Source organism: Galleria mellonella, unplaced genomic scaffold, assembly GCF_026898425.1.
Source record: "Galleria mellonella isolate WM207_F2 unplaced genomic scaffold, CSIRO_AGI_GalMel_v1 utg184, whole genome shotgun sequence".
Taxonomy (NCBI): domain Eukaryota; kingdom Metazoa; phylum Arthropoda; class Insecta; order Lepidoptera; family Pyralidae; genus Galleria; species Galleria mellonella.
Window position 1 is genome coordinate 9,790,182 of NW_026442025.1, and position 25,004 is coordinate 9,815,185.

Sequence of the window (25,004 nt, forward strand, 5' to 3'; positions counted from 1 at the left end):
CTATACTCTGAACATTGTTATACAGTGCAGATGACAGCTAGGTTCTGGAATGAAAATCAATCTAATGATCGTACCTCTTAGAATCTAATGTCTTTTTTTTATACAACTTAGAATGGCAAACAAGTTGACGGCTCACCTGTTGGAAAGTGGTCACTTACTCACAATTTTTTTGACGTCGGCTAGTCAAAAAAATTTACATAAAAATTTTTCAATTTAAATTTAGTACCCAATTAGGTTATGTGTTAATACATCAGGTGAACTGCATGCTCGTTTGTTCCCTGTGTTATATAAAAAAAAACAATATATCAGATAGAGGGATTGTTAGAAATGCGGAACACCAGTCCTATTGCTAGCAATATACCCTGTCAGGTCGACCTCCACGCTGTTACCCATGGAAACCATCGTGCTGAATTCCAGATGTATTCATCACGATGTGCTAACTGACCTGCCTTTTCATTCTCACTTATCTTCCTCACTGGTACCCCGCTAGCGTATATCGTTAGCGCAAGCGGGGTTACCATTCCATTATTAAAAAATAACAGATAGAGTATAACTGAGTATATTTTTCAAAAGAGAGTAACCACAGTAGAATTTCTATAAAAATAGTCTGCATATCTATCTTTGCCCCACTCATGTTTCTTGAGCTCTCACTTCTCTCACCATGTAATTATACAAATGAATCTTCTGCGAAGAAGCGTAATAATTAACCGGTTTAATTATTCTTACGCCCAACGTAAGTGAGAAAGACACATCTTTCTCTCCTACCTATTATATTTACTTTCTTTCTCTATTACAATATAAATTATTATAAATTGGTGAATATTACACAGGCCCTGTAATAACACTAGCGTAAAATTTAAAGAAAAATGAATACATTATTCATAATAAAATTCACGAGATGACGCAGAGTCCGTGGAATAAGAAAGTGTAAGTTCATTAGATGAGGATTACTCGTATTATTATACGCCTTGTTTATAAGGTGCCTTATAAAGTCTTTTTTTATTAAAACAGGAAAAATTACTCTGTACGTATATTATATTAATCATTATTTTATGTTTAGACGTCGTCAACAAAATTTAGTTTAAAATTTCTCAATAAAATTTAGCACACAAGTAGGTTATATTTTTTTTTATACGACTTAGAATGGCAAACAAGCTGACGGCCCACCTGATGGAAAATAATAACCGTCGCCTATAGACATGAGCAGTACCATGGATATAACAGAGGATACTGTTTCGCCCATGATACCCCCCATGCGTTGCCATTCCTGAGGACTCGGGTGTTATTCCTCTGTACCCTGTAAATTCACGCCATATCTCACCCTTCAAACCGAAACACAGCCATGCAAACACAACTGCTTTACAGTAGAAACACGAATGGGACACAGGTACCCAAGTAATCGATTATTAATACATAAGATACTTTACATTTATTCACAAGAGCAAAGCCGAGAAAAACAACTAGTAAATAATAACCGAGAGGTTCTCATTTTTCATATTAATGTTACGCGATTACATGGTCCATAAAGCGACCTCTTCTTCAATCGAATTTCTTCAATCTTGTATTCGATTTACTATAGATTTACTTCCATGTATAGTAATTATGTGGCAAGCGATGTTACCATTTTTCTTTGCAGAGAAATGAATAGCTTGTTAAGATATAAAATCTCCTCGAGAACACGCGACTCCACGTTCTAAATTTAAACATTAACACCTAATGTGTCTAAAAAAATATGTCATCGTTCATTGGCGTTTTCCAAAACAAAAACAAAAAAAAACAATTTTCTTTGTTAATAATAATAATTTATTGAACACTTACATAAATTGAAATGATCTAAATATTTATTATTTTTATATAACTAACTAAAAATTCGAACATCTACATTTCTTACAAAATAGGCTACTTTCAGTTGAACTGTCTGGGTGAAATGTCCAGGGTAATGAATTTTAGATGCTTAGAGAATTTCTGCTAGTAACAAATTTACGTTAATTCCCTTATGTGGCCAACCCAGAGACTCGGGTCGAGGGTAGACATTTGTGTATTAAATATTTAAAAACAAATTAGTGTTTAGAAGTGAAATTAAAACAATATCATTTATCAGTGGGCGGGAAAAGTTTTCAAAACAAATTAATCAATTTCAGTGATTAAATTTATGATTTTCTTGAATCTCTTTTTAATTTATTTGCTGTATTCTACAAATAGATGTGCCCGTGATTGCATATTTGAATTTTACGTTAACGCCATCTATTGTCTCATTGCAGGGAATCAGAGGATACTAGTGACTCAGGACTATTCCTCGTGGCGGTCTATACGTGAGCAGCAATGGACAAACAGCTGACTTAATAATTGCTTATTGAGACAATATTGCATTTGACAGTAAATGTGTTTTAAAAATAACAATTAAACCTATTTGGGTAGTATTTTTTTATTTCACTTAATATGCGTACGACTGCAGACACTCGAAGATTGACTACTGTTTCCACAAGTTCTGTAATCTTTCATATTGGTCATCAATCTCCGACCGCTATTCAGTCCACGTATATTTTGCAATACATGTTTCACCTCTAAATGAAGAGTCTTCAAGCAAATCAATATGTCGCTGCTTGGAGCCTAGTGTTAACCGTTCGGCGCCCTAACTACAAATGATATATTGCTGGCCGCGTTATCGTATTATTACCCTATTAGTAAGGTAATAGGTAATAGTTATATTTTTTAAACAAAATAATTCTAATCAACTAACTAGTAGTATTTTAACCTTTCTATAGCTTATGTTAACCCATATTCAATACAAACTATGAAATTTTTATTACAATTACCAGCCTTTTTACGTAAAACATTAAAACCCAAACGAAAAAAGAATCGCATATACTAAATTCCGGTAACCTAAATTCTCTACATATACCGAATATGTTCAGTCCTAAAACCTAATTTCGGTCGTACACTAGTGAAGTTTATCTATAAATACCCATCTTTACAGTTTGAACAAACCACAAACTGCACTATATAACCTTAAAAATCGATTGTAGATACCCACGGGCGCCACGGGCCGCAATGTCCATAACATTAGCATTTGAAAAGCTCCCCATCTATCGGGGACGTGCTTTCATGGAGCTACGGAGACATGGTGTTTTTTATACCTTTGGTTATAGTCTATTTCATTACACGGTCGCTTGAAGTGATTCTCTTAAACGGTTTGTTTTGATTAAATTCAATAAGTACTTTAAAAATAAGCATAAACAAAATTAAATTTTGTAATTTTATTCTTATTCCTATATGTGTGCGTGTATCCTTTACTTCTACCTACACCTATACCTGAAGGGGCGAGGATAAATTATTAATGGGGATATCAGTCCCCATTTCTAGCAATACATCAGGTCGACCTCCCTATGTCCCTGATAACCATCGTGGTTAATTATTATTGTATTCGATGGGATACGATGAGTCAATTGACTTGCTTAGGGAAAAAAGTGAATGTTGAAGTGTTGAAAACTAATAGCCCCATTGCTAGCAATATACTCTATATAGAGTGTATTGCTAGCAATGAAGTCAGTGAGTAATAATAAGTGAAGGATGAAACGACGAGGATGAAGTCAGGTCAGGTGGTCTATCGCAGCAAATTCACTAGAAAATAACCACGATAGTAACCAGAAGGAGCCACGTGCAGGACTTAATTTTTTTTTTCTATCGTAAGTAAAAAATAACCCGACTGGGATATCAGTATACACTGGCGGGCCACCAGTTACTGATAATAAGTATTTTTTTTAAATTGATGACAATGAAATGGTGACCTGGTCAGTGTCTACGATATACGTTGGCGAGTTACCAGTAAGAGACGATATACCGTGTCAAGTCGACCTCCAAATTAATATTCTATCTATCCGTCTATTATAGAAATAAATATGCTCAGAATCTTCTAAATACAATCTCCCAAGGATCATGTAGTTGGATACGATATGTGCAGGTATGCTCGAATCTCGGACGCCTCGATAGTATCGCGTCTACGGAAGCTTCCTGGAAAGTCGATATCTCGCGCAATCTACCTCTAGTGTGTGTCGCCATGTATTAATAGTATAGTACAAGTCAAAAGATGTTAAGAATAAATATAAGCTAAAAATTTCTCAGATCTCATTATCATTACATCAGCCGTTAACTGACCATTGTTCCCCCATAGACTGCCATAAAGAATTGTCCCAAACCACCTGCATCCACTGGCTCTGCAATGCATTTGTTGTCGTGGCTCCATCTAGTGGGGTATCGTCCTAAACTGCGTTATCAGCATTATTATCACATAATAGCTACATTATGACAAATACCAGAAATATTACATCTATGTAATATGATAAATGTATTAATATTTATTTAATTTATATACCCAAATGTGATTTAAATAATACTATACGTTATGGAATAATACTCATATAAAAGTCTCTTTACTAATCTATAGGGTGAGTTTAAAAACATAATTTTTACATTCCATGCATTAATGATAATTATATTATCTGTAATGTTATCTGTAGTGTAAACACTAAAATATGACAAATGAAACAGTAAGTAATTCTGTTTCACACTAATTCAAAATATTAGCCATCTATCACCTATTTTTAAAATATTCACTTATTTTAAAAGTAAAATATATGCGAGGTTCCATTCGTTCAATCAGGCAATCCAGTATCAGAATAAACCACAATAATTTTTTCTTGCTCAATCAAAATAAATCCTCTTAGACATTCTTTGCCGCATCGAAAAATCACATAACATATTGGATGTTTAATACTTTTTTATACTACGAAAGTGGCAAATAAGCATACAGCTAATCTGATGGTAAACGGTCACTGTAGTCTATGGATGCCTGCAATACTAGGGGTATACAATAGTCACGTGCGCGTTGCCGACAAATAAACAGCGATCGTTAATTATAGTAATTAATATTTTTCGTTTCTCCAATCGCTTATCACATGCGGCACATGTCAAACCGGCAACAGCTGCTTTTATCGCTGGTTCCTCGCGTAAACCTTTCGCACTGGAGCCCCCTTGACCCTCCCTGCATGACTCTGTAAATCGCATAAAGTTTTATCGTAAGTTCAGAGTTTGCGTGATTCCTTGAGCAATCTTAAATCTGGTGTAACATAAATACTGATATTCTATTTCTTTTCAAGCGACATCAAAAAGATTCTCAATTCTCAAGGTTCTCAATTTCGGTTGTGTTATTTTCGTATGTTTGTTACCTCGTAACTCCGTCAGTTGTAAACCGATTTAGAAAATTCTTTTTTTTATCTTAAACAATATACTTACATATTGATTCCGTAGACATTTTTAAAATCGATTCATTACTTTAGTTTTTACATCGAAATACACGGTTATGCCACAATTAAAGAAGGTTTTTTTAGAACTCAATAGAATTATTTTCTTTTAATAAATTTTGACACTTCAGTGCTCTGGACTCGCAACACCAAAGAGGTCCTAAAACAACTCAATACCATATGTGAAGTTAATGACGTCTTTTATATCTACAGGCGACGGTTACCGCTTGGTACCAGTTTTTCAACCTTATTTCTTCGAATAATATATTCTGCTTCAATGATCAAAACAGTTTCACAAAACTTCACTAATGGTTTAAATTTCTCTACTATATAGGGGAAGTCTATGTCATTAGTATCTTTTTACAATACACCCTGTACTGTACCGGTGAAACTGATTATTTTTCACAAAGGGAAATGCATCGATGGCCGACAAACAATTTTGAACCTTATATATTAACAACACAAGCTTTTAAGTTTGTTTTAGAATTTTTAGTTTACGAAATTACTGTTGTAATGTATTCTATAATATGGGTGAATTCTTAGTTCTACGTTTCGGCTGATAACTTCGAATTCGCCCTGCATTTAACAAACATGTTTGTGATTACGCCAAATACATATTTATATTCGATAGTTTCACTTCCCGCTATATTCTGTTATTATAGATTTTTTTATGGACGATAATGGAATAGTAACCCCACCCCATCTGTGCTATCAGTATACGCTGGCAGGGCGCCAGTGAGAGGAGATAGGTGAGAATGAAAATGCAGGTCAGTTAGCTCATCGTGATGAATATACCTGGAATTCAGCACGACGGCTTCCAGGTGGAGACTACGGGGAAGTCGATCTGACAATGAGTATTGCTAGCAATAAGACTGGTAGTCCGTATGCTTAACAATCCCTTCCTCCTAATATTGTAGGTATGTTCACATTCATTTTTAATCATATTTTTCTGCTATGTAGTTCATATTCAAATCGCAATGAAAATATTTTTAATTTTAGAATATTGTCGTATATAGGTACTTTTACTAATATATACCATCGCCTGAAATTTGTGCAAGTAATTGAAAATTAATTATATATTAAACTGTAACACAAAAGCCAAAATTTAATAAGTATAATACGTCATAATACATTGACTATAATAGACTTAAAATTACATAATCAAATTTAACTCCGCCTGAATCCCACATCGTATAACATAATAATACTTAACAGGTCGCATGTGTTCACATATTCAGTAAATTAATCGTTTAAATTTACTACAGACTGTTAAACATAATATGTTTAAATAAAAGTAAATATATTTAGTAAAATAATTAAGAAACTGTTACTGGATGTTCAAGTGAGAAAACTCCTCTAAATCACACTGTATAATGGTTCCATATTTAAGTTAAGCGGCAATCATAAGCACAAAGGTGGTAATCAAACGTACAGCCTCTTTAATGGTAAATGTAGCCTTTTTTATTTTTATGCAACTTTGAATGGCAAACCAGCTGACGGGCCACCTTATGGAAAGTGGTAACCGTCGCCTATAGACATGAGCAGTACCATGGACATAATAGAGTATACTATTTCGCCCATGATACTCCCCATGCGTTGCCAATCCTGAGGACTCGGGTATTATTCCTCTGTATCCTGTAAATTCACTGCCATATGCCCTTCAAACCGAAACACAGCCATGCAAACACAACTGCTTCACGGTTGAAACACGAATTGGACAGAGGTACCCAAGCAATCGATTTTTGTACAAAGTCTCCCTCTGGTAAATTATTTACAAACTTCCACGTCTATATATTAGGAAGTTAAATTAATATAGTTTAAATTTAGACTTGTTAATTTGCATTAGAGAGCAAAGCCAAACTTAAATGACTGGAAATACAACATCAAACACTACTCGCTTTATTTACAACACTAACATTAATGCATGCATGTATAAAGGTCGACTACATGTATTTGAATATATTCTAAGAGTACAAGCTTTATATATAAAGGATTACGTTTGCTATTTCAATGTAGATTAGCTGATATTTCACTGTTCAACCGAATTCGAAGAAGTAGGTTCTGTTCGGTTCGGTTTTATTTTTTTATAGAGTATAACTACAGTTGCCAACCCTATTATTATATTGGCCTTCTCTCAGGGAAAAGGCCTATATTCTTCAGCAATTGTCAATTAACAGCTGATACGACGACGACGATGATGACACCCTACGTGCATAGATGTCAACATCATTAACGTCAATGTAACACGAAACTTCTTCAAAAACAATTAATAAAAAAAAAACAGGTTAGATTAGAATTGGACTAACAGCACGATTATTTCCACTTTTTCTATTTATTTAAACACAGCAACAGTAATACAATTCACATTACATTGACTATAATAAGCTTTATAACACTTTTTTTATACTACTTAGAATAGCAAACAAGCTGACGGCCCACCTGATGAAAAGGGGTAACCGTCACCTATAGACATGAGCAGTACCATGGATATAACAGAGTATACTGTTTCGCCCATGATACCCCCCATGCGTTGCCATTCCTGAGGACTAAGATGTTATTCCTCTGTACCCATTAAATTCACGCCTAAGTAATTGTTTTAAAATTGTACATCGTAAATTGCTACGCACCTTTCTTTGCAATTGTTTTAAATCGATAAAAGTGTTTATTAAATTTTAGTTTTTTTTTTTAAGAAATCGAATTCTAACCCGCTCCGTAATAGTATCAAGGTATCATAAGGGTCCTTTTATACAAAAAGTATAAAAGGACCCTTATAATGTAATTTTGTCCATCCATTCGTCTGTTTACCACAGCGATATATCTTAGTAGCTACTAATACGTGAAATTTGGAATACTTGGTGGGAAAAGGGATTGTTAGTAATGGAGACGAAGAATCCCATTGCTAGCAATATACCCAACCAGGTCGACCTCCTCGCGGTTCCCTCTGGAAACTATCATGAATAATTCCTGATGAATTCATCATGATGGGCTAACTGGCCTGTTTTCATCTTCATCGATCACCCTTCACTGGTGCCCCGCCAGCGTATCCCATTAGCGCAGGCGGGGTTACCACTCCATTTTCATCCAATAAAAAAAATTGGAATACTTTTACATATGTTTGTATTTTTCTTTAGAAATACACGGTTAAGTTTAAAACAAACATTTAAAAGGCCGGCAACGCACAAGCAACTCCTCTTGTGCTGCAGGTATTCAGGCTTTCCATCAGGTAGACCGTCTGCTCGTTTGCCTCCCTAACAATAAAAAATAAAACTATTACTTAGTTCCCGTGTTACGTCCTTAACACACACGAATAATTCTGTAAAAAGTTACATGTAGACAAAAAAAAACAATACAAAGTCGATCCGTACCTACTTAACGACTTGGAAACCCCTCGGCTTTATTCCTCGTCGCTCAAAAGTGTATTTTCAATATTTGTCTATCCAACAATTGGATCTTTAGCCCCGATTATGCGCATACATCACAGGATTAAGCACTCCACTTCATGATAAGAGACTGCGTTTGAATATAGCCATTTTAAAATCTCATTCCGAAAATTACACGCTCTCCTAACCCTATTCAAGGCATCTTAATATACAAAAATCCCGTGTCACGATGTCCGTTTATGCTAATCTCCGAAACGGATGATCCTATTTTAATAAATTTTCGTATTGTTAGCACCAACTTGAGAGATACGATAGTTTTTTAACTCAATAAGAAAAAAATTACAAAGTAGCTGGCGGTATTATGGCAAAACAACTTTGATAGAGTCTATTTTTTATTAATACGAGTATGAATTCACTATGCATCTTATTCTTCCGTGTGGTCTCAGTAGAATAGATTGCCCCTTCTTTTCTCTTGGATGTCAAAAGAAGTGACTAAAAGAACGTAATGGTCGAGGGATGAGCAGCAGCGTCCATCTTAAAAGTTATGAAATATAATACACGGTCGAAGATGAATTTAAAGTTCTGAAGAGAGAGCATTTACTTTCAAGTCATCTTTTAATTTCTCGCAGCTTTTTCGCTTGTATCACTATATCATCATATCAGCCGTCCTCCACCTTGGGAAGTTTAACAGTAATTGTCACGCTTGACAGGCACGTTAGCAACCGCAGTTAAGCTTTGGAGACATTTTAGGAGGAATGCTGCTGCCCGTCCCTCGCCCTTTTTTAGTCGCCTCTTACGACACCCACGGGAAAAGGAAGAGTTGGAATATTTTATGCCAGGAGCACACGGTAGCACTATAAAAATATCCAATATTTTAAATTAGGATATAACCTACCTAAATACCAAAATTTCATTCAAATCCATTCAGCCGTTTAATCGTGAAAGAGTAATAGACATCCAAAAAAATATACTAACTTTTACCGCCGACATCGACCGCATAGCCAGGATATGTTTACTGACCGGAAAGCCTATATCCTTTTCCGTTCCAAATAATACTTGTATACCAAATTTCATAGCGATTGGTTAAGCCGTTAAGCCGCTAAGAGGTAACAAACAAACTCACTTTCACATTTATAATATTAATTAGGATTAGTAGGGTAACAATTTGTGTAAATGCTTACAGAGCCTATCAATCGTGACACGGGATTTACCTGATATTTGCTAGTTGCTACAATAAGGGACCTTCATAAACCTATAATAGGAGAGAAAATTGATTGTTAGTGATAGAGATTAGAATTAAAAATTAAGATAGCCGTTTAAATCCCTTAATATAATATATGGCATAGAATAGGCCACACCTTCCTTTCCTGTAATTATCGTATGAGGCGACTAAAGGAGCTTATGGTAGAGGGATTGACAGCAGCGTCCCTCTTAAAACATCACCAAAAGCCATGGCTATGTGAGGCTATGGTTTTTTATACCACTGAGGTGGCAAACAAGCATACGGCTCATCTGTTGGTAAGCGGTTACCGTAGCCTATGAACACCTGCAATAGCAGGGGTATTACGCGCGCGTTGCCGACCCTGAAGAGATCCTTTTACCTCCCTTTTGAAAAACTCCTTGATGTAATTTCTTGGAAGAACCTCTTTCCTTCCATAACCTGAGTGTTAGTGGGAGAAAATATCTCTGGAACTGCATTATATGCGATCATCAGGCTTGTAGAGTATGAGGGTGAACTCTCTATCGATGGTGAGCTGTACGATGGTAAAAAGTGGCCATGAGTATCATATTGAACGATTCTTTTGAGCACGATCCATTGTACAATATTTAGCAGTGTACAGTTAGCGGTTGACACAAAAAAAAAAATGGAGATTAGTCACCCCATTGCTAGCAATATACCCTATCGGGGGGAAAGGGATTGTTAGCACCTAATGGAGATTGAGAATCCCATTGCTAGCAATATATCCAACCAGGTCGACCTCCTCGCGGTTCCCCTTGGAAACTATCATGATTAATTCCTAATGAATTCATCATAATGGGCTAACTGGCCTGTTTTCATCCTCATCGATCACCCTTCACTGGTGCCCCGCCAGCGTATCCCGTTAGCGCAGGCGGGGTTACTATTACATTTTCTACCAATTAAAAAAAAATATACCCTATCAGTTTAACCTCCTCGCAATTCCCTCTAAAAACAATCATGATTGATTTATTGTTAAACTCGTCACGATGAGCCGATTGACTTGCTTTCATCATCACCTATCATCACTCATCACTGATGCCTCGCCAGCATATACCGACTATGCAGATGGGGTTACCATTCCAATATCATCCAATAAAAAAAAACTATAAGAATAATTTATTTGTGCAGAAATCACATGTTACAAGCGATGACCTCAATGTTATACAAATTGGAAGTTTACTCTTACAAATAATAGTTACTTAAATTTTATTACATATTAACAAAAAAATGAATTTCTAAATCGGTTCATAAATGACAGAATTATGAGGTAACGAACATAAAAAAATATAACCAAAAAGAGGACGTTCTCGTTTTTTGAAGTCGGTTAAAATAGTTTGTGTCTCCATCTGGATATCTATTTGAAATTCCTACACAAAAGTTACATCGCAAAAAGTTTAGCATCACAATAAAAATGAAAGCAGTGGAAATAGGTAGATACAAAAGGCCTGTTCGACTCCCACTAGCCATCAATTCGGTGTCCTTACACAACATTTATGTTAACAAAAGTTTAGGGGGCAATACAATAAAAACAGTGGAACTAAGTACATGTATCGGGTGGGCGGTCAGCTTGTTGGCTATTTCAAGTTGAATAAAAAATTAAGTCAGCAATGTCCTTTAAGAAAAATTGCTCATTTTTTTTATTTAGTAGTAGCCCTCACTAAAGGCCTAAACCTTAGGTAATGTGGATAAAAACATATTACAACAACCCCAAAATTTTAATAATAATAAATCTTTATTTTTAGGTATATACCCATAGTTTACAGTTACAATATTAATTATACAAAAAAAATTATAAAAAAAAAATATACAAACTATTATTATTATTTTAAAAATACACATTAATTACAAAGTACTAATTTAAATCATTTTATTATAAAATCCTTTGTCGTCAGGTGTGCAGTGAGGAATACAGTCTTTACAATATGATTACTTATTGTCATTAATCTTTCGTGAAATTTTACCTTACATTTACGTAAAATAGCAAAAAATCATTAACCCTGTTCTCTGCAAACGTAAGGGTAGAACGATAATAACTAATTCTTACTTTACCAATCCGAGCTACTTATAGTACTCATAGTACTACTACTACTTATAGTACTTATAGTACTCATATACTTACATACATATATACATATCTGTCACACCTGTCTCCCATTAGGGTAGGCAGAAACAATGGAACGCCAAATGCTTCGATTCAAACAAACCTCTTTCGCTTCTTCCACATTCATCAAACTTTTCATACACGCTCGCCGGTTATTACCCATAACCTTTTAATTATTATTTACTTACTTATAGTAATCATTATTACTATATTGACTTATTTCCATTGTAATCTAGGTGCAATCTGTTAATTAATTTCATTATGATTTCATTTTTCATAATTTGGTACGTTTGCTATAATTTTCAATACTATTGTTTCTTTTTATGTACTTTCTTCACTTGTACGTACTTGTAAGTATCTGTGCTAACTTTATCGATTGATAAATTAATTGTGTTATTGTTATATGTATTAAAGATTGTTACCTCTTAACGGCTTGACGAATCGCTATGAAATCATGTATACACACACTGAGTATATGGAATGGAGAAAGAAGCTTATTTTAATCCTTTACAATGAACATCATCATCATCTACCCCTATTGGGGAATTTTCCAGTATTTTCTAATACCTGCCATCATTGGCAAGCAGTTTGCCAATCGAAGTCAAGCCGGTGATGTTTGAAAAAGGACGCTACTGCCCATCCCTCGACCATGAAATTCCTTTAGTCACCTCTTACGACACCCATGGGAAAGGAAGGGATCTGTTTATTGACTACGGGTAAATTTTAGAGTATAATATATCATTCCATGTGACAAACCTATACATTATACGTTTCTATTATTGAATGTCAATCATTAAACGTATAAACAACAAACACAAGCAAATATAATATGTACTTAATCATCATAAGATTTCTTATTTAATACACGTATTCCCAAATCGTTACATATTCAAACGGCGTACTTATTGCTGTGATCATATTATTCCCTGATTTTTGATCCAATATTTATGGAAGATGAGATATAATAGCTGATTTATTTGACGTGTTCTATAAATAACAGAAGAATATCAGAAAGCCCCCGAATATAATATTATGTTTAATGGAAATAAAGGTTAATTTATTCCACATAGAATTTTTATTGAAATATACGATACTTAAATTGGATAACGATAGAAAAGTACAAATAAGTTATATCCACCGTCAACGGTCCACTGCTGAACATAGCCTCCCCTTAAGAGAGGGGTTTGCCAGTAATTGCCACGTTTAGCAAGTGCATTGGCAACCGCAATGTTTTCAGAGGGACGCTGCTGCACCTCCTTCGTCCTCCCTTACTCGCCTCTTACGACACCCATGGGAAAGGAAGGGGTGGCTTATTCTATGCCGGGACCACACGACTAATATGAAATATACAACAGGTAAATTCGATAACGATAGAAAAATGCAAATAGGTATACCTACGTATATAAATTAATATAAAATAATCTTGCGATTTTTTTATGCTACAATACGTCTGAGCCAACAATATCTAAAACTATTTCAGGTTTCATTATCAAAATAAACCTTATTTATACGCTATCGATCTGCCCCAGCTTCGCATGGGTAGATGGAAAGATATTCTAATATTTTATATTAACTTTAATAGGCAAATTTTTGATACCTTAAGTTACATTATTATTTATCGTAAGAATAAATAAATATTTTTTTAAAGTACTAAAAAGCATACATTATTTGCTAATAATATAGTTTTCTACAGATGAAAGAATTTGTAAATCGATTGAGTAGTTTTTTTATTTATCCACTACAAATAAATAAACAAACATACATACAAAAAACAAATCCTTCCTCTTTTCTCTCTCTCTCTTTTTAAATTTTTGAGATTCTACAGTAGTGTGATCAGTAGCATTAACGGGTTGTCCAAATATAGCGCTGCTACAGACAGACGGAGTCACGAATAAACAAAATTGGACTATAAGTGTTCCCTTTTACCTTCCTAGTATGAAACCAATAATGTTGTTCGTTAATTAGTGCATTACTTTGAGAACAACTGGAACTATTTGAGTTCAAACATGGACATCACATAATTTAAGATTGTATTTCACAAACAAATTTACTTCAATTGTGAAAAACTCAAAAGAAATCAGTAATTTTGATTGAAAAACTAAACTAGTGAACTGATTTTCATAAAATGTCTATAAGACTAATACAGATTAAAACAGTACAGGTTTTTAATTGACGGATTAATGAGTTATAAGGTGACGAACATACTCGTAAAATAAATACTATCAAATTGAGCACTTTTTCCTTTTCTAAAGTCGGCTGAAAATATGCTGCAACACCAACGGTATCCCTGTGCATTGCTATTATTATCAAGAACTAATATTTTATTCCTCCACATCTAGTAATTTTACGGTCACTTAGGTACAACTTTTAGACACATTATACTGCGCCACCTAGCCCCACACAGGCAGATTGACATCCACGTGATCCTCCTGGATACCGTCGCGCTAAATTCTAGGTGTATTCATAACGATAGGCTAATTGACCTGTCTTATCATTCTCAACTATCATCCCTCACTGGTATCCCGTTAGCGTATACCGTTCGCGCAGGCGGGGTTGGTTACCTTTACATTACCATCAATTTAAAAAAAAAATAGCTTCAAACTAAGCTTTACTTGTATTATAAATACCAGACTACTGGTAGAATATATACATATATCGAACCGAAACTATTACAATTAAGAAAAACTTTCTATGTGACATGTGAACAGAAAAGATCAGTACAAACATCATAACAAACTACGGTTAAACCATTTACCATTACAAGGACAGTTAGCCTGTTTACTATTCCCAGTAGTATTCAAAAAGGACGCAGGAAAACGCTACATACTCGTAAAAACATTTCCTATCTGACACACAAGTGACACAGAGATTGCGATCTGTGGTATTCGCCTACTACGAAGGAGAGACGTAAATTATAACATAATTTCCTCCTAAAAGATATTTACCAAAAATATTTACAAGAATTCGCACTTTCTACTCCTAAATATAATGAGTATGAATGAATGAATGAGTATACTTTATTTGAATTATAAAATATAGGAAATGAGCAAGACAATTTACAAACACAACGATACAATTGTATAAGTACAGTGAGGCGGTCTTATTGCTGAGAGCAATCTTTTCAAGACAACCTTAGGGCAATGGACTATTTGTCGTACAAGTAGGTATGATAGTAGTGTATAATTAACAATGATAATAGCTTAAAACATTAAGGAAAATAATTATAAGTACTTTTTATCAAAATAAATATATTTTGAAATATATTCTGAAAAGAAAACCATTGGATTTAATTTTGACAAAAGCCACATTGACTTACTAGACAAGACCTTACTAATTTTATTTAGTAAACCTTAATAATATTGTAAATTAAAATGCGAGTTTGTTTGTTGCCTCTTAGCTGTATAACAGCAGAGTAAAAGGAATTGTTAGTAAAGGGGTCTAACAGCCTCATTACTAGCTATACACCCTTTCGGGACGACCTCCACGCGATACCTCTTGAAAATTATCGCAGTTAGTTCTTGTTAATTTTGTTGTAATGGATAAACAAACTATTGACACTATCGATTGTTGACTGAGAGGAATTATCGAAATCGGTTCACAGTTGATGACGTAATCGGGAACATAGTCACAAAAACACATTTTTAATTTTATTTACTAACTTCCTGTCTACTTCGTACGCGCGGATTTCAGAAATGCAAAAACCAATAAAGTTGGCTACTTCCTTTTTTTTTTTTTTTTTACAACACAGGGGGCAAACGAGCATGCGGCTCACCTGATGGTAAGTGACTACCGCCGCCCATGATCACCCACAACACCTACGGCATTGCAGGTGTGCTGCCGGCCTTTTAAAAAGGAATATGCTCTTTTCTTGAAGGTTATGTTGTCGTATCGGTTCGGAAATACTGCTGCTGGAAGTTGATTCCAAAGAGTGGTTGTGCGTGGGAGAAAGTGCCTTGAAAAACGCACGGTGGAGGACCGCCACTTGTCCAGATGGTTGGGATGAAATTTTAGTTTATGGCGGGTTGTACGATGGTGAAAATCTGCAGCAGGTATCAATCCGAACAATTCTTCAGAGCACTCCCCATGATAAATTCGGTAGAAAATGCACAGAGATGCAACATCTCTACGCAGTTCCAGTGGGTCGAGCCGGACAGTAAGACGCCGATCGTCAACAATTCGAGCTGCCCGACTTTGAATGCGGTCTAACGGAAGGAGTTGGTACTGTGGCGCTCCTGCCCACAGGTGAGAACAGTATTCCATGTGTGGCCTCACTTGAGCTTTATATAGTTTCAGGCGGTTTTCTGGCGTGAAATACCGTCTCACCCTATTGAGCACCCCCAACTTTTTGGAAGCTATCTTAGCTTTTTCCTCCAGATGACCGCAAAACTGGACGTCGCTAGATATATCGACGCCAAGAATCCCCAGACTCGACTTATTATCGAGGGAAGTGCCCCGAAAGTAAGGAGATACGACAAACGGTGTCTTTTTTGCGGTGAACGCGCAGACTTGTGTCTTCTTAGGGTTAAAGTGAACAAGATTGCGTTCACCCCAGATCGAAACTTTGTCGAGCGAAGTTTCGATTTCAGACACAAGTCTGTTCCGGAGCTCATCGGTATGTGCCCGCGAGATCTTTGCATGGCCGGTGTATAATGCATCTCCTGTACTGTCGTCTGCATAACAATGAATATCACTGATCTGTAACATATCATTGATATGCAGAAGAAACAGTGTCGGAGATAGTACACGGCCTTGCGGGACACCAGCATTCACAGGTTTTAAGTCAGAGCATGCTCCGTCGACTACGACCTTAATGCTACGTTCCTTAAGAAAACTGGCGACCCAACTGCACAATCTCGCAGGCAACCCAAACGAAGGTAGTTTTGAGATTAGTGCCCTATGCCACACCCGATCAAAGGCTTTCGCAATATCCAGACTAACAGCTAAGGCCTCTCCCTTATTCTCGATTGCCACCGCCCATCGGTGTGTTAAATAAACTAAAAGATCACCAGCCGAGCGCCCCCGTCGAAAGCCGTACTGGCGATCTGAGATCAGCTGGCGATCCTCTAGGTACCGGAGCAGTTGATGGTTAACAACTGATTCCATGACTTTCGAGAATAAGGAGGTGATAGCTATGGGTCTATAGTTAGCTGGATCTGAGCGGTCTCCTTTTTTAGGGATCGGATGCACCAAAGCAGTCTTCCAAAACTTTGGGACTATACCTGATGAGTAACAGAGCCGAAAAAGACGCGTAAGAACCGGAGCCAACTCTGGTGCGCACGTCCTAAGCACAATTGGAGGAATGCCATCGGGCCCACTCGACTTATGGATTTCAAGGGAGAGAAGTGCTCTACGCACTGATCTTTGCGTGAATTTAACATCCGGCATAGAGCTCTTACAACGCGGGATGGTCGGCGGTGGTTTCTCCCCGTCATCCAACGTCGAGTTCGATGCAAAGAGAGATCCAAGGAGATCAGCCTTCTCTTTGGCGTTCAGAGCCAATGAGTTATCCTCCCTGCGCAATGGTGGAAAAGATGACTGACAGAAATTCCCTTGTGCAGCTTTGGCAAGAGACCAGAAAGCTCGAGACCCCGAAGGTAAACTAGCCAATCTCTTGCCAATTCTACCAATATGCTCTGACTTCGCTGTGGCCAAAACTCTTTTGAAGGACCTAGAGGCAAAGTTATACTTCTTTTAAGGGCACTGATGTTAGGATCTCGCGACGCCACACCTTTGGCCCAGGCTAGGAAGCACTCCTGTTTCAGGCGAGATGCTATTCTACAAGAGGCTCCATACCAGGGCTGGGATTTCCCACCGACAGGTACCACAGAGTTAGGAATAAATAATTCCATTCCCTGAAGCACCACATCGGCGATGGAATTGGCGATGGCGTCGGGGTCCCTCAGTGCGAAGCAAACCTGCCTCCATGGGTAAGATGCGAAAAAAATCCGCATCTCATCCCAGTCTGCCGACCTGTAGTGCCAAACACGACGTCTACCCGTGGAACGTGGTGGAATCGGACTCATGAGAGGCACCTCGCTCCGCACCAGACAGTGATCCGACGATCCAAGCGGAGCTTCGACGGAAATCACATAGTTGTCTGGGTGGGTGGTCAGCAGAAGGTCCAACAGTGAAGGTGAATGGTCCAACACATCAGGTATTCGCGTAGGCGAGGAAACAAGCTGCGTCAGACCATAAGCCAAAGCAAAGTCATGAACAGATCTTCCCGCATAGTCGGTTGTACGTGAACCAAGCCATTCGGTATGGTGGGCATTAAAATCGCCAAGAATCACGACTTCAGCGGAAGGAATCTGTTCGAGCAGGGAATCTGTAGTCATTTGGACGTGCTCAATGAGTTGGTCGGATTCGATGTTACCGCTGTGGGACCTGTATAGGCATGCATAGACGCGAGGATGGTCATTGCAGTCTACGCGCAGCCATAAAATAGACAGGTCCGCACCTTCAAGAATTCCAAGGCGGCGACAGCAGATATCCTCTCTGACATACGCGCATACACCGGCACGCGAAACAAAACAATGTTCAAGTTTATATCCCGGGTACGTCAGGTATGAAGTTTCGTTTGGAGAGGATATCTGTGTCTCCGTTAGAAAGAGCAATGCCGGCCGCGCCGTTTCTAGGTGGTGGTGAACAGCGTTTAAGTTAGAATGTAATCCCCTGATATTGCAGAAGCTCACATTGAGCGAAGGGGATGCCGTAGAAATCTTGCTTCGTTTGCCCTTGGTTCCAAAGAGCGGAATTTTGCCCCCCCCCCAGAATACGCAGGGCAGCCCGAGCGTGGTTGCTCGAGAGAGGATTCTCCAGCAACATGGTTACTGGTACCTCCCTGGGGTATGTTATTTTTTTTTAATTCCACTGCCATGGTTGCGTGTTGTAAGATAGGGGAACGGGGTTGGGGAAAGGATTTTAGGAATAGGAAAGGGATGGGTATGGGATGGGTATGGGATGGGCCTCCGGACTCCCTCACTCACCATACGGAATGTGATCGCACTAAAAGTGCAACCACTTAGCGTCGGTATTCTGTGAGGGTGTGGTACTTCCCCGGTCGAGCCGGCCCATTCATGCTGCAATACCATATAGGATTACAGCGTGGCTCTACCACAATAAAAGTTCCTTAAGTTAGACCTTCAGGAATACAGCTGTTAAAACTACATCCAATTTGGTGTGGTAGATTTTGCTTGATGTCGAAACAAACATACAGATAGACAAAAAGCTAGTAAATTGTTGAAGAAAGAATCACTCCTTTAATTTTACTAACATTTTGAATTTAAAATTAAATGATTCGTACAAATAGCATCATATTATATCATCATATAAGCCGTTAATTTTCCACTGGCGAACAGTGGTCTCCCCCTATTTAGGCGTTTTGACAGTACTTGCCACTCTTAGCAAATGATTTGCCAGCCGCAGTTATGGTTTTAATTATATTTTAAGATGGACGCTACTGCTCATCTCTCTACCATTAAAATCTCTTAGTTGCTTCTTATGACATCCATGAGAAAGGAAGAAGTGGCACATTTTGTACCTTAATAGCATTTAACCAAATACAAATCGATACAAAAATGTTACATAAAAGGAAATTAAAAGGAGAAAACTTGCAATCCTCTTCCAATTGAAAAGTCCTTTAAAAACTTGTTCTTTAAATTAACCTCGCGAATGAATGCGTATACTTTACTCAAAGCGGCCACTGAAGTAATTAGTGTTGATTGCTTATAAACATGTTTTTTTATCAAGTGTACAACTCTCGTCAACATCAACACAGTCTCAGTCATCAATCATTGCTTTCACGTTAACTTTACTCACCCTTCCGTTGAAATTGAGCCAGTATACACTGTTCTTGGAACGGAAATTAGAAGTAAAGTGTTTGGCATACGGCCCATGTTTGCTTGGCGGTGGTTTTAATATTTATCGATTCATAATTTTATTATGAAGTTCGCAAAGTGATTGCGTTACGCATATTCTAGTATGGTGCCTACATAAAACGTGCAAGCTCTGTTCAAGAATGTAAAAGGAAACAAAAACTTGTACCGAATTAAATAATACATATAGAACATAGTGGAAGTGTTTGTATGAACATGCTAATTTATTTATTTATTTATAGCTAAGCAACACATTAAAAATTAATACATTAGTAAAATAAATATTACATGTCAATGTCACCAAATGGAGACTGTACAAAAGTCGTTTGCTTGGGCACCAAAGCAGTTGTGTTTGCATGGCTGTGTTTCGGTTTAAAGTGTGGGATATGGCAGTGAATTTACAGGGTACAGAGGAATAATACCTGAGTCCTCAGGAATGGTAACGCATGGGATGTATCATGAGTGCAACAGTATACTCTATTATGTCCATAGTACTGCTCATGTCTATAGGCAACGGTTACCACTTTCTATCAGGTGGGCCATCAGCTTGTTTGCCATACAAAGTTGTATAAAAAAAATTACATAAAACACCATTAAATTTGTACTCCAATAACTGCTCTGAATAACATTCGTTATTATAAACATTAAAAGAATAGCTACAATAGATTTAAAGTAACAAATATATTATTATTGCAAAGATTGTTGGAAAATATCAAGGTCCTTGCATAAATTGTCTGCACATCTAATATCTACAAGTCGAATTTGAAAAATTATATTTGCTAATATTAACAATTTTCTTGAAAGAATTTATAGACAATTCAACATCGCGATCGACCGGACAAAGCCGCAAAATACAGCTAGTTAAACTATAAAAACCAGAACAAGCGTAAGTAGAACTCGCGTTCTGAGAATTCCACAAGTTCGCAGTAACAATAAAAATACAATTTTAAGTTATAATGGCAGAATTTCTGGATTTTAGAACAATCAGTGTAGTAGGTATGCGTCAGTTAACATAAAAATATGTATAAGTGATAAATAGTTATGAGTGATTCCTTTATAACTTCTTTATTTTGTCTTATAATTTCTGCATCTTTTTATGGCGTAAACACTCATATTATTTATGAAATAATACGTTAAGGTATATTTCATGCGTAAACGTATAAAACAGTGATAAAAAAACAAAACTAATTGACCTGTTTTTGAGGCTCGATGCTCTATCTGTATAATCTTAGGGTGTACCTAAGATACTGATGGCTGCTTTTTATACATACCAAACTCTATTCAAAGATTAAAATTTTCTTTCTTAAAAAAAGTCATATTTTGTACTGTCATTATGACAGTTACAATCACGCAATGCCATATTCATTTTAATAGTATTAATACAGTGTTTACTCATTTATTAGTTCAACCAATGACGTTTACAGATCTGTTTTAACATAATCATAATGTTGTCAAAAATATTGTTACATAAGAGAATAAAACAATTAACTAGCAAGATATGTATAAGACAGCACTCTGCAAAGGAAAACGACAAAAAACCGGCTCTGCCAAAACCAGCTAAGAAGCCTATCGACCCTCGACGAGTGTTCAAAATCTATCGTTTTCCTGGCATATTATGTAAAGAAGAGCCGAAATTGCAGAGCTATGAACTTGACGTTAGTAAATGCGGTCCCATGCTTTTAGACGCTTTAATAAAGCTAAAAGATATGGACCCCACACTCACATTCCGGAGGTCCTGTCGAGAAGGCATTTGTGGGTCCTGCGCAATGAATTTACAGGGTCACAACTGTCTAGCTTGCATAACCCAAATTCCTGCACAAAAAACGATAACTATTTATCCTTTACCCCACATGTATGTTATTAGAGATTTGGTGGTTGATATGACACATTTCTTTGAAGGTTACAAGAGTATACGACCTTACCTGATTAGGAAAAACGAGAGACCTCTTGGTCAAGTTCAGTATGCACAAAGTCTTGACGATAGCTTGAAACTGGTTGGGCTTTATGAGTGTGTGCTATGCTCCTGCTGTTCCACAGCTTGTCCAAGTTACTGGTGGAACGGAAGGAGATTCTTGGGACCAGCTACTCTTCTGCAAGCTTATAGGTGGATCATAGATTCTAGAGACGAAGATACGGAACAAAGGCTGAAAGATTTGCGAGATGATTTTAAAGCTTTCCGATGTCATACTATAATGAACTGTACGCTGGCTTGTCCTAAGGGTCTCCATCCTGGTATGTTTATTGCTAAGCTAAAAAGACTCATATCTGGAATCGATAAAAAACCACCTCCAGAAATGGATACGTTGAAGTACGCGTCTGGAGCGGGACTCGACGGCTGTGCTAAGAAATGTTGATCGTTGACGTGTTTCCGTTTTATGTTATTTTTAAATTATGTTTGGAAATTGAAATATATTATATCTTATTTACGTTTTGTAATTTTCAAATATATAATTGTATATGCTAGAACATCGTTGTGGTATATTACTTACCCGACTTAGACGAGAGAGAAGGAAAGGAATGGGGATTAGTAGCCCCATTACTAGCAATATACCCTGTCATAGTGGTCAATTCTAGATGTATTTATCACGATAAGCTAACTGACCTGCCTTTTCATCCTCACCCACCATCTCTCACATGTGGGGTTGCCATTTCATCTTCACCTATTAAAAAACACTGCGACTTATAAATCCCAAAGGTCATGAATTCGAGTCTGACAGACACTAAAGCTGTGTCAATTTAAATTCCGGACTTTCCGTCTAGTGATGATGATATATATAATAATCACCATGTGGTCCCTACATAGAACGTATCACCCATTCATTTCCAGTGGGCATCGAAAGAAGCGACTAAGAGAACTTAAAGGTCGAGGGATGGGCAGCAGCGTCCCTTTCGAAACATCACCGAAGCCTAACTGCGGTTGCCGACCCTCCTGCCAAACGTGGAAACTATTTGCAAGACCCCCCAATTTTTGGGGAACGCCTATATTCAGTAGTGGATAGATAACAGCTGATATGATGATGATAATGATGATAAATAACTGTAACAAACCAAATTAATCCAAATATTGATAGAGTTACGGCAATAGGTGCATCTCTACTGTCGATAAGTACCTCTGACTACTCCATTATGATTTACAATCGTAACCTTATTTTTATAAGAACTCGGAGATTTTTTTATTTATTTATTCTTTAGTGATCACATTACAAAAATCGATGAATGGAAATTTACAGGGTACAGAGGAATACCACCTGAGCCCTGATTATGTATTATGTGCATGCTACTGCTCATGTCTATAAGCGACGGTAACCACTTTCCATCAGATGAGCCGTCAGCTTGTGTGACATTCTAAGTTGCATAAAAACAATTCTCTCCCAGTCAACCTTTGGCAAAACAGAAATATTATTTAAATTTAGAAGATCTATTTATTATATACACTCATAGACTGCCAGAGATATATGGCATCTTAGATATATTAATTGCTACTTGTATATAAGTGACACCTTATATTTCTATTCAGAACCCTTTTCGTCGCTACTCCTTACATTCCAGTCACGTTTCTAATGGTGAACTGAAAAAAAACTTAGGAATAAGTCTGCCATTGAATCAATTTTATGGCCCTAGCAGATGAGAGACATTCTGATTCTGTCCGCAAATAAAATGTCCCTTTAACCTTTATGTCTGCTTTGCTTTTAGTCCGATGAGAGGCAATCCTCGGCAAAAATAGACATATAGATGCGGTCTGTTATTACCTTTAAAAGATTGCACTAGTAAACTGAACTTGTATTTTTATACTAATATTATCTTTTTGTCTCGGATTCATACGCACGGATTTCAGAAGTAAAAAACTATAAACAAAAAGCAAAGAAATAAACAATAAAGTAAATAACTTTTAGATCGTTAAATAAGATAAATCATATATCAATTTTTAAGTTAACCCCTCAGAGACACAATTGTGAAAATCGCATCCAGTTTGGTGTAGAAAGAAGTTTGTGCATAATATACGAACAAACATACAAATATAAAGTAAAAATTGTCACATGCTTTCACAATTAACAAATTATCACGTAACATAAAAAACACATTCGAATCTGGAGCCTCCTATTTTGAAAGACGGTAAATAAAATAAAATAAACTATCCCAATGTTTCAATCAATTGCTCCGGTGATTGACTAGTCCTACATTTGTACCTACGTGGCATCAAAGGAACACGTTAGACTTATATAAATTCTTTTTAAAGGGTCGAACCGAAATACCTAACATACGCAGCCATCCCTGAAAATTGCAATCAATCATGTTTACTGATGGATTGATTCGACGTGACAGTACAAACTGCTAAACTAATACTGGTACATTTTTATTACATACATTTTAAACCTTATGTTACATGGATAGAGTATATTTTCTTTTATACGAAAATAAAACGGAGAATTTTTCAAGATGCTCTGCCGTATATCGTAACCTAATCATAGTAACACGGATTATTGTCAACCCTCAAAATGTTATGAAAAACTAGCTTTTACCCGCAACTTTATCTGCGTAACCGGACTATGTTTACTAGCCGGGATAAAAAGTAGCCTATGTCCTTCTTTATCCCATATAGTACGTATATTTATTTTCTCCAACTTAAAATGGCAAATTCGGTCACCTGATGGAAAGTAATAACCGTCGCCTATAGACATAAGAAATAGCATTGACATAACAGAGTATACTGTTTCGCTCATAATACCCCCCATGCGTTGCCATTCCTGAGGACTCAGGTGTGCCATATGCCACCCTTCGAACCGAAACACAGCCATGGAAACACAACTGCTTCACGGTGTATACTAAATTTCATAGTGATACGCTCTAAGAGGCTACATACAAAAGAACTTACCTTAATATTTAAGAATTGTGTACTTACTACTTTTTACCCACGACTTTGTCTACATAAGGGAACTATTAATTGATCAGGATAATAGTAGCCAATCTTTATTATTTTGTTAGTAATTTTTTTATATATATATATTTTTGTATTATAAAATTTGAATTACATAACCAGTAATATAGGAGAAAGAGATTGTTAGTAATGGGATCTATTAACCACGTATCAAGTAATATACTCTCTCAAGT

General features: G+C 36.7%; 1 protein-coding gene across 1 annotated transcript; it reads left to right on the plus strand.

The window, feature by feature from the left end:
* Window positions 1-21,244: 21,244 nt before the first annotated feature.
* Window positions 21,245-22,294, plus strand: LOC113522328 (succinate dehydrogenase [ubiquinone] iron-sulfur subunit, mitochondrial-like). Its single transcript, XM_026908010.2, has one exon. The coding sequence runs from the start codon at window positions 21,341-21,343 to the stop codon at window positions 22,247-22,249; it is 909 nt and encodes a 302-aa protein (XP_026763811.1). The 5' UTR covers window positions 21,245-21,340; the 3' UTR covers window positions 22,250-22,294.
* Window positions 22,295-25,004: the final 2,710 nt, after the last annotated feature.

What these genes read in the sequence shown, in the direction of transcription:
- LOC113522328 (XM_026908010.2), top strand. Translation starts at nt 21,341, where the DNA reads ATGTTGTCAAAAATATTGTTACATAAGAGAATAAAACAATTAACTAGC.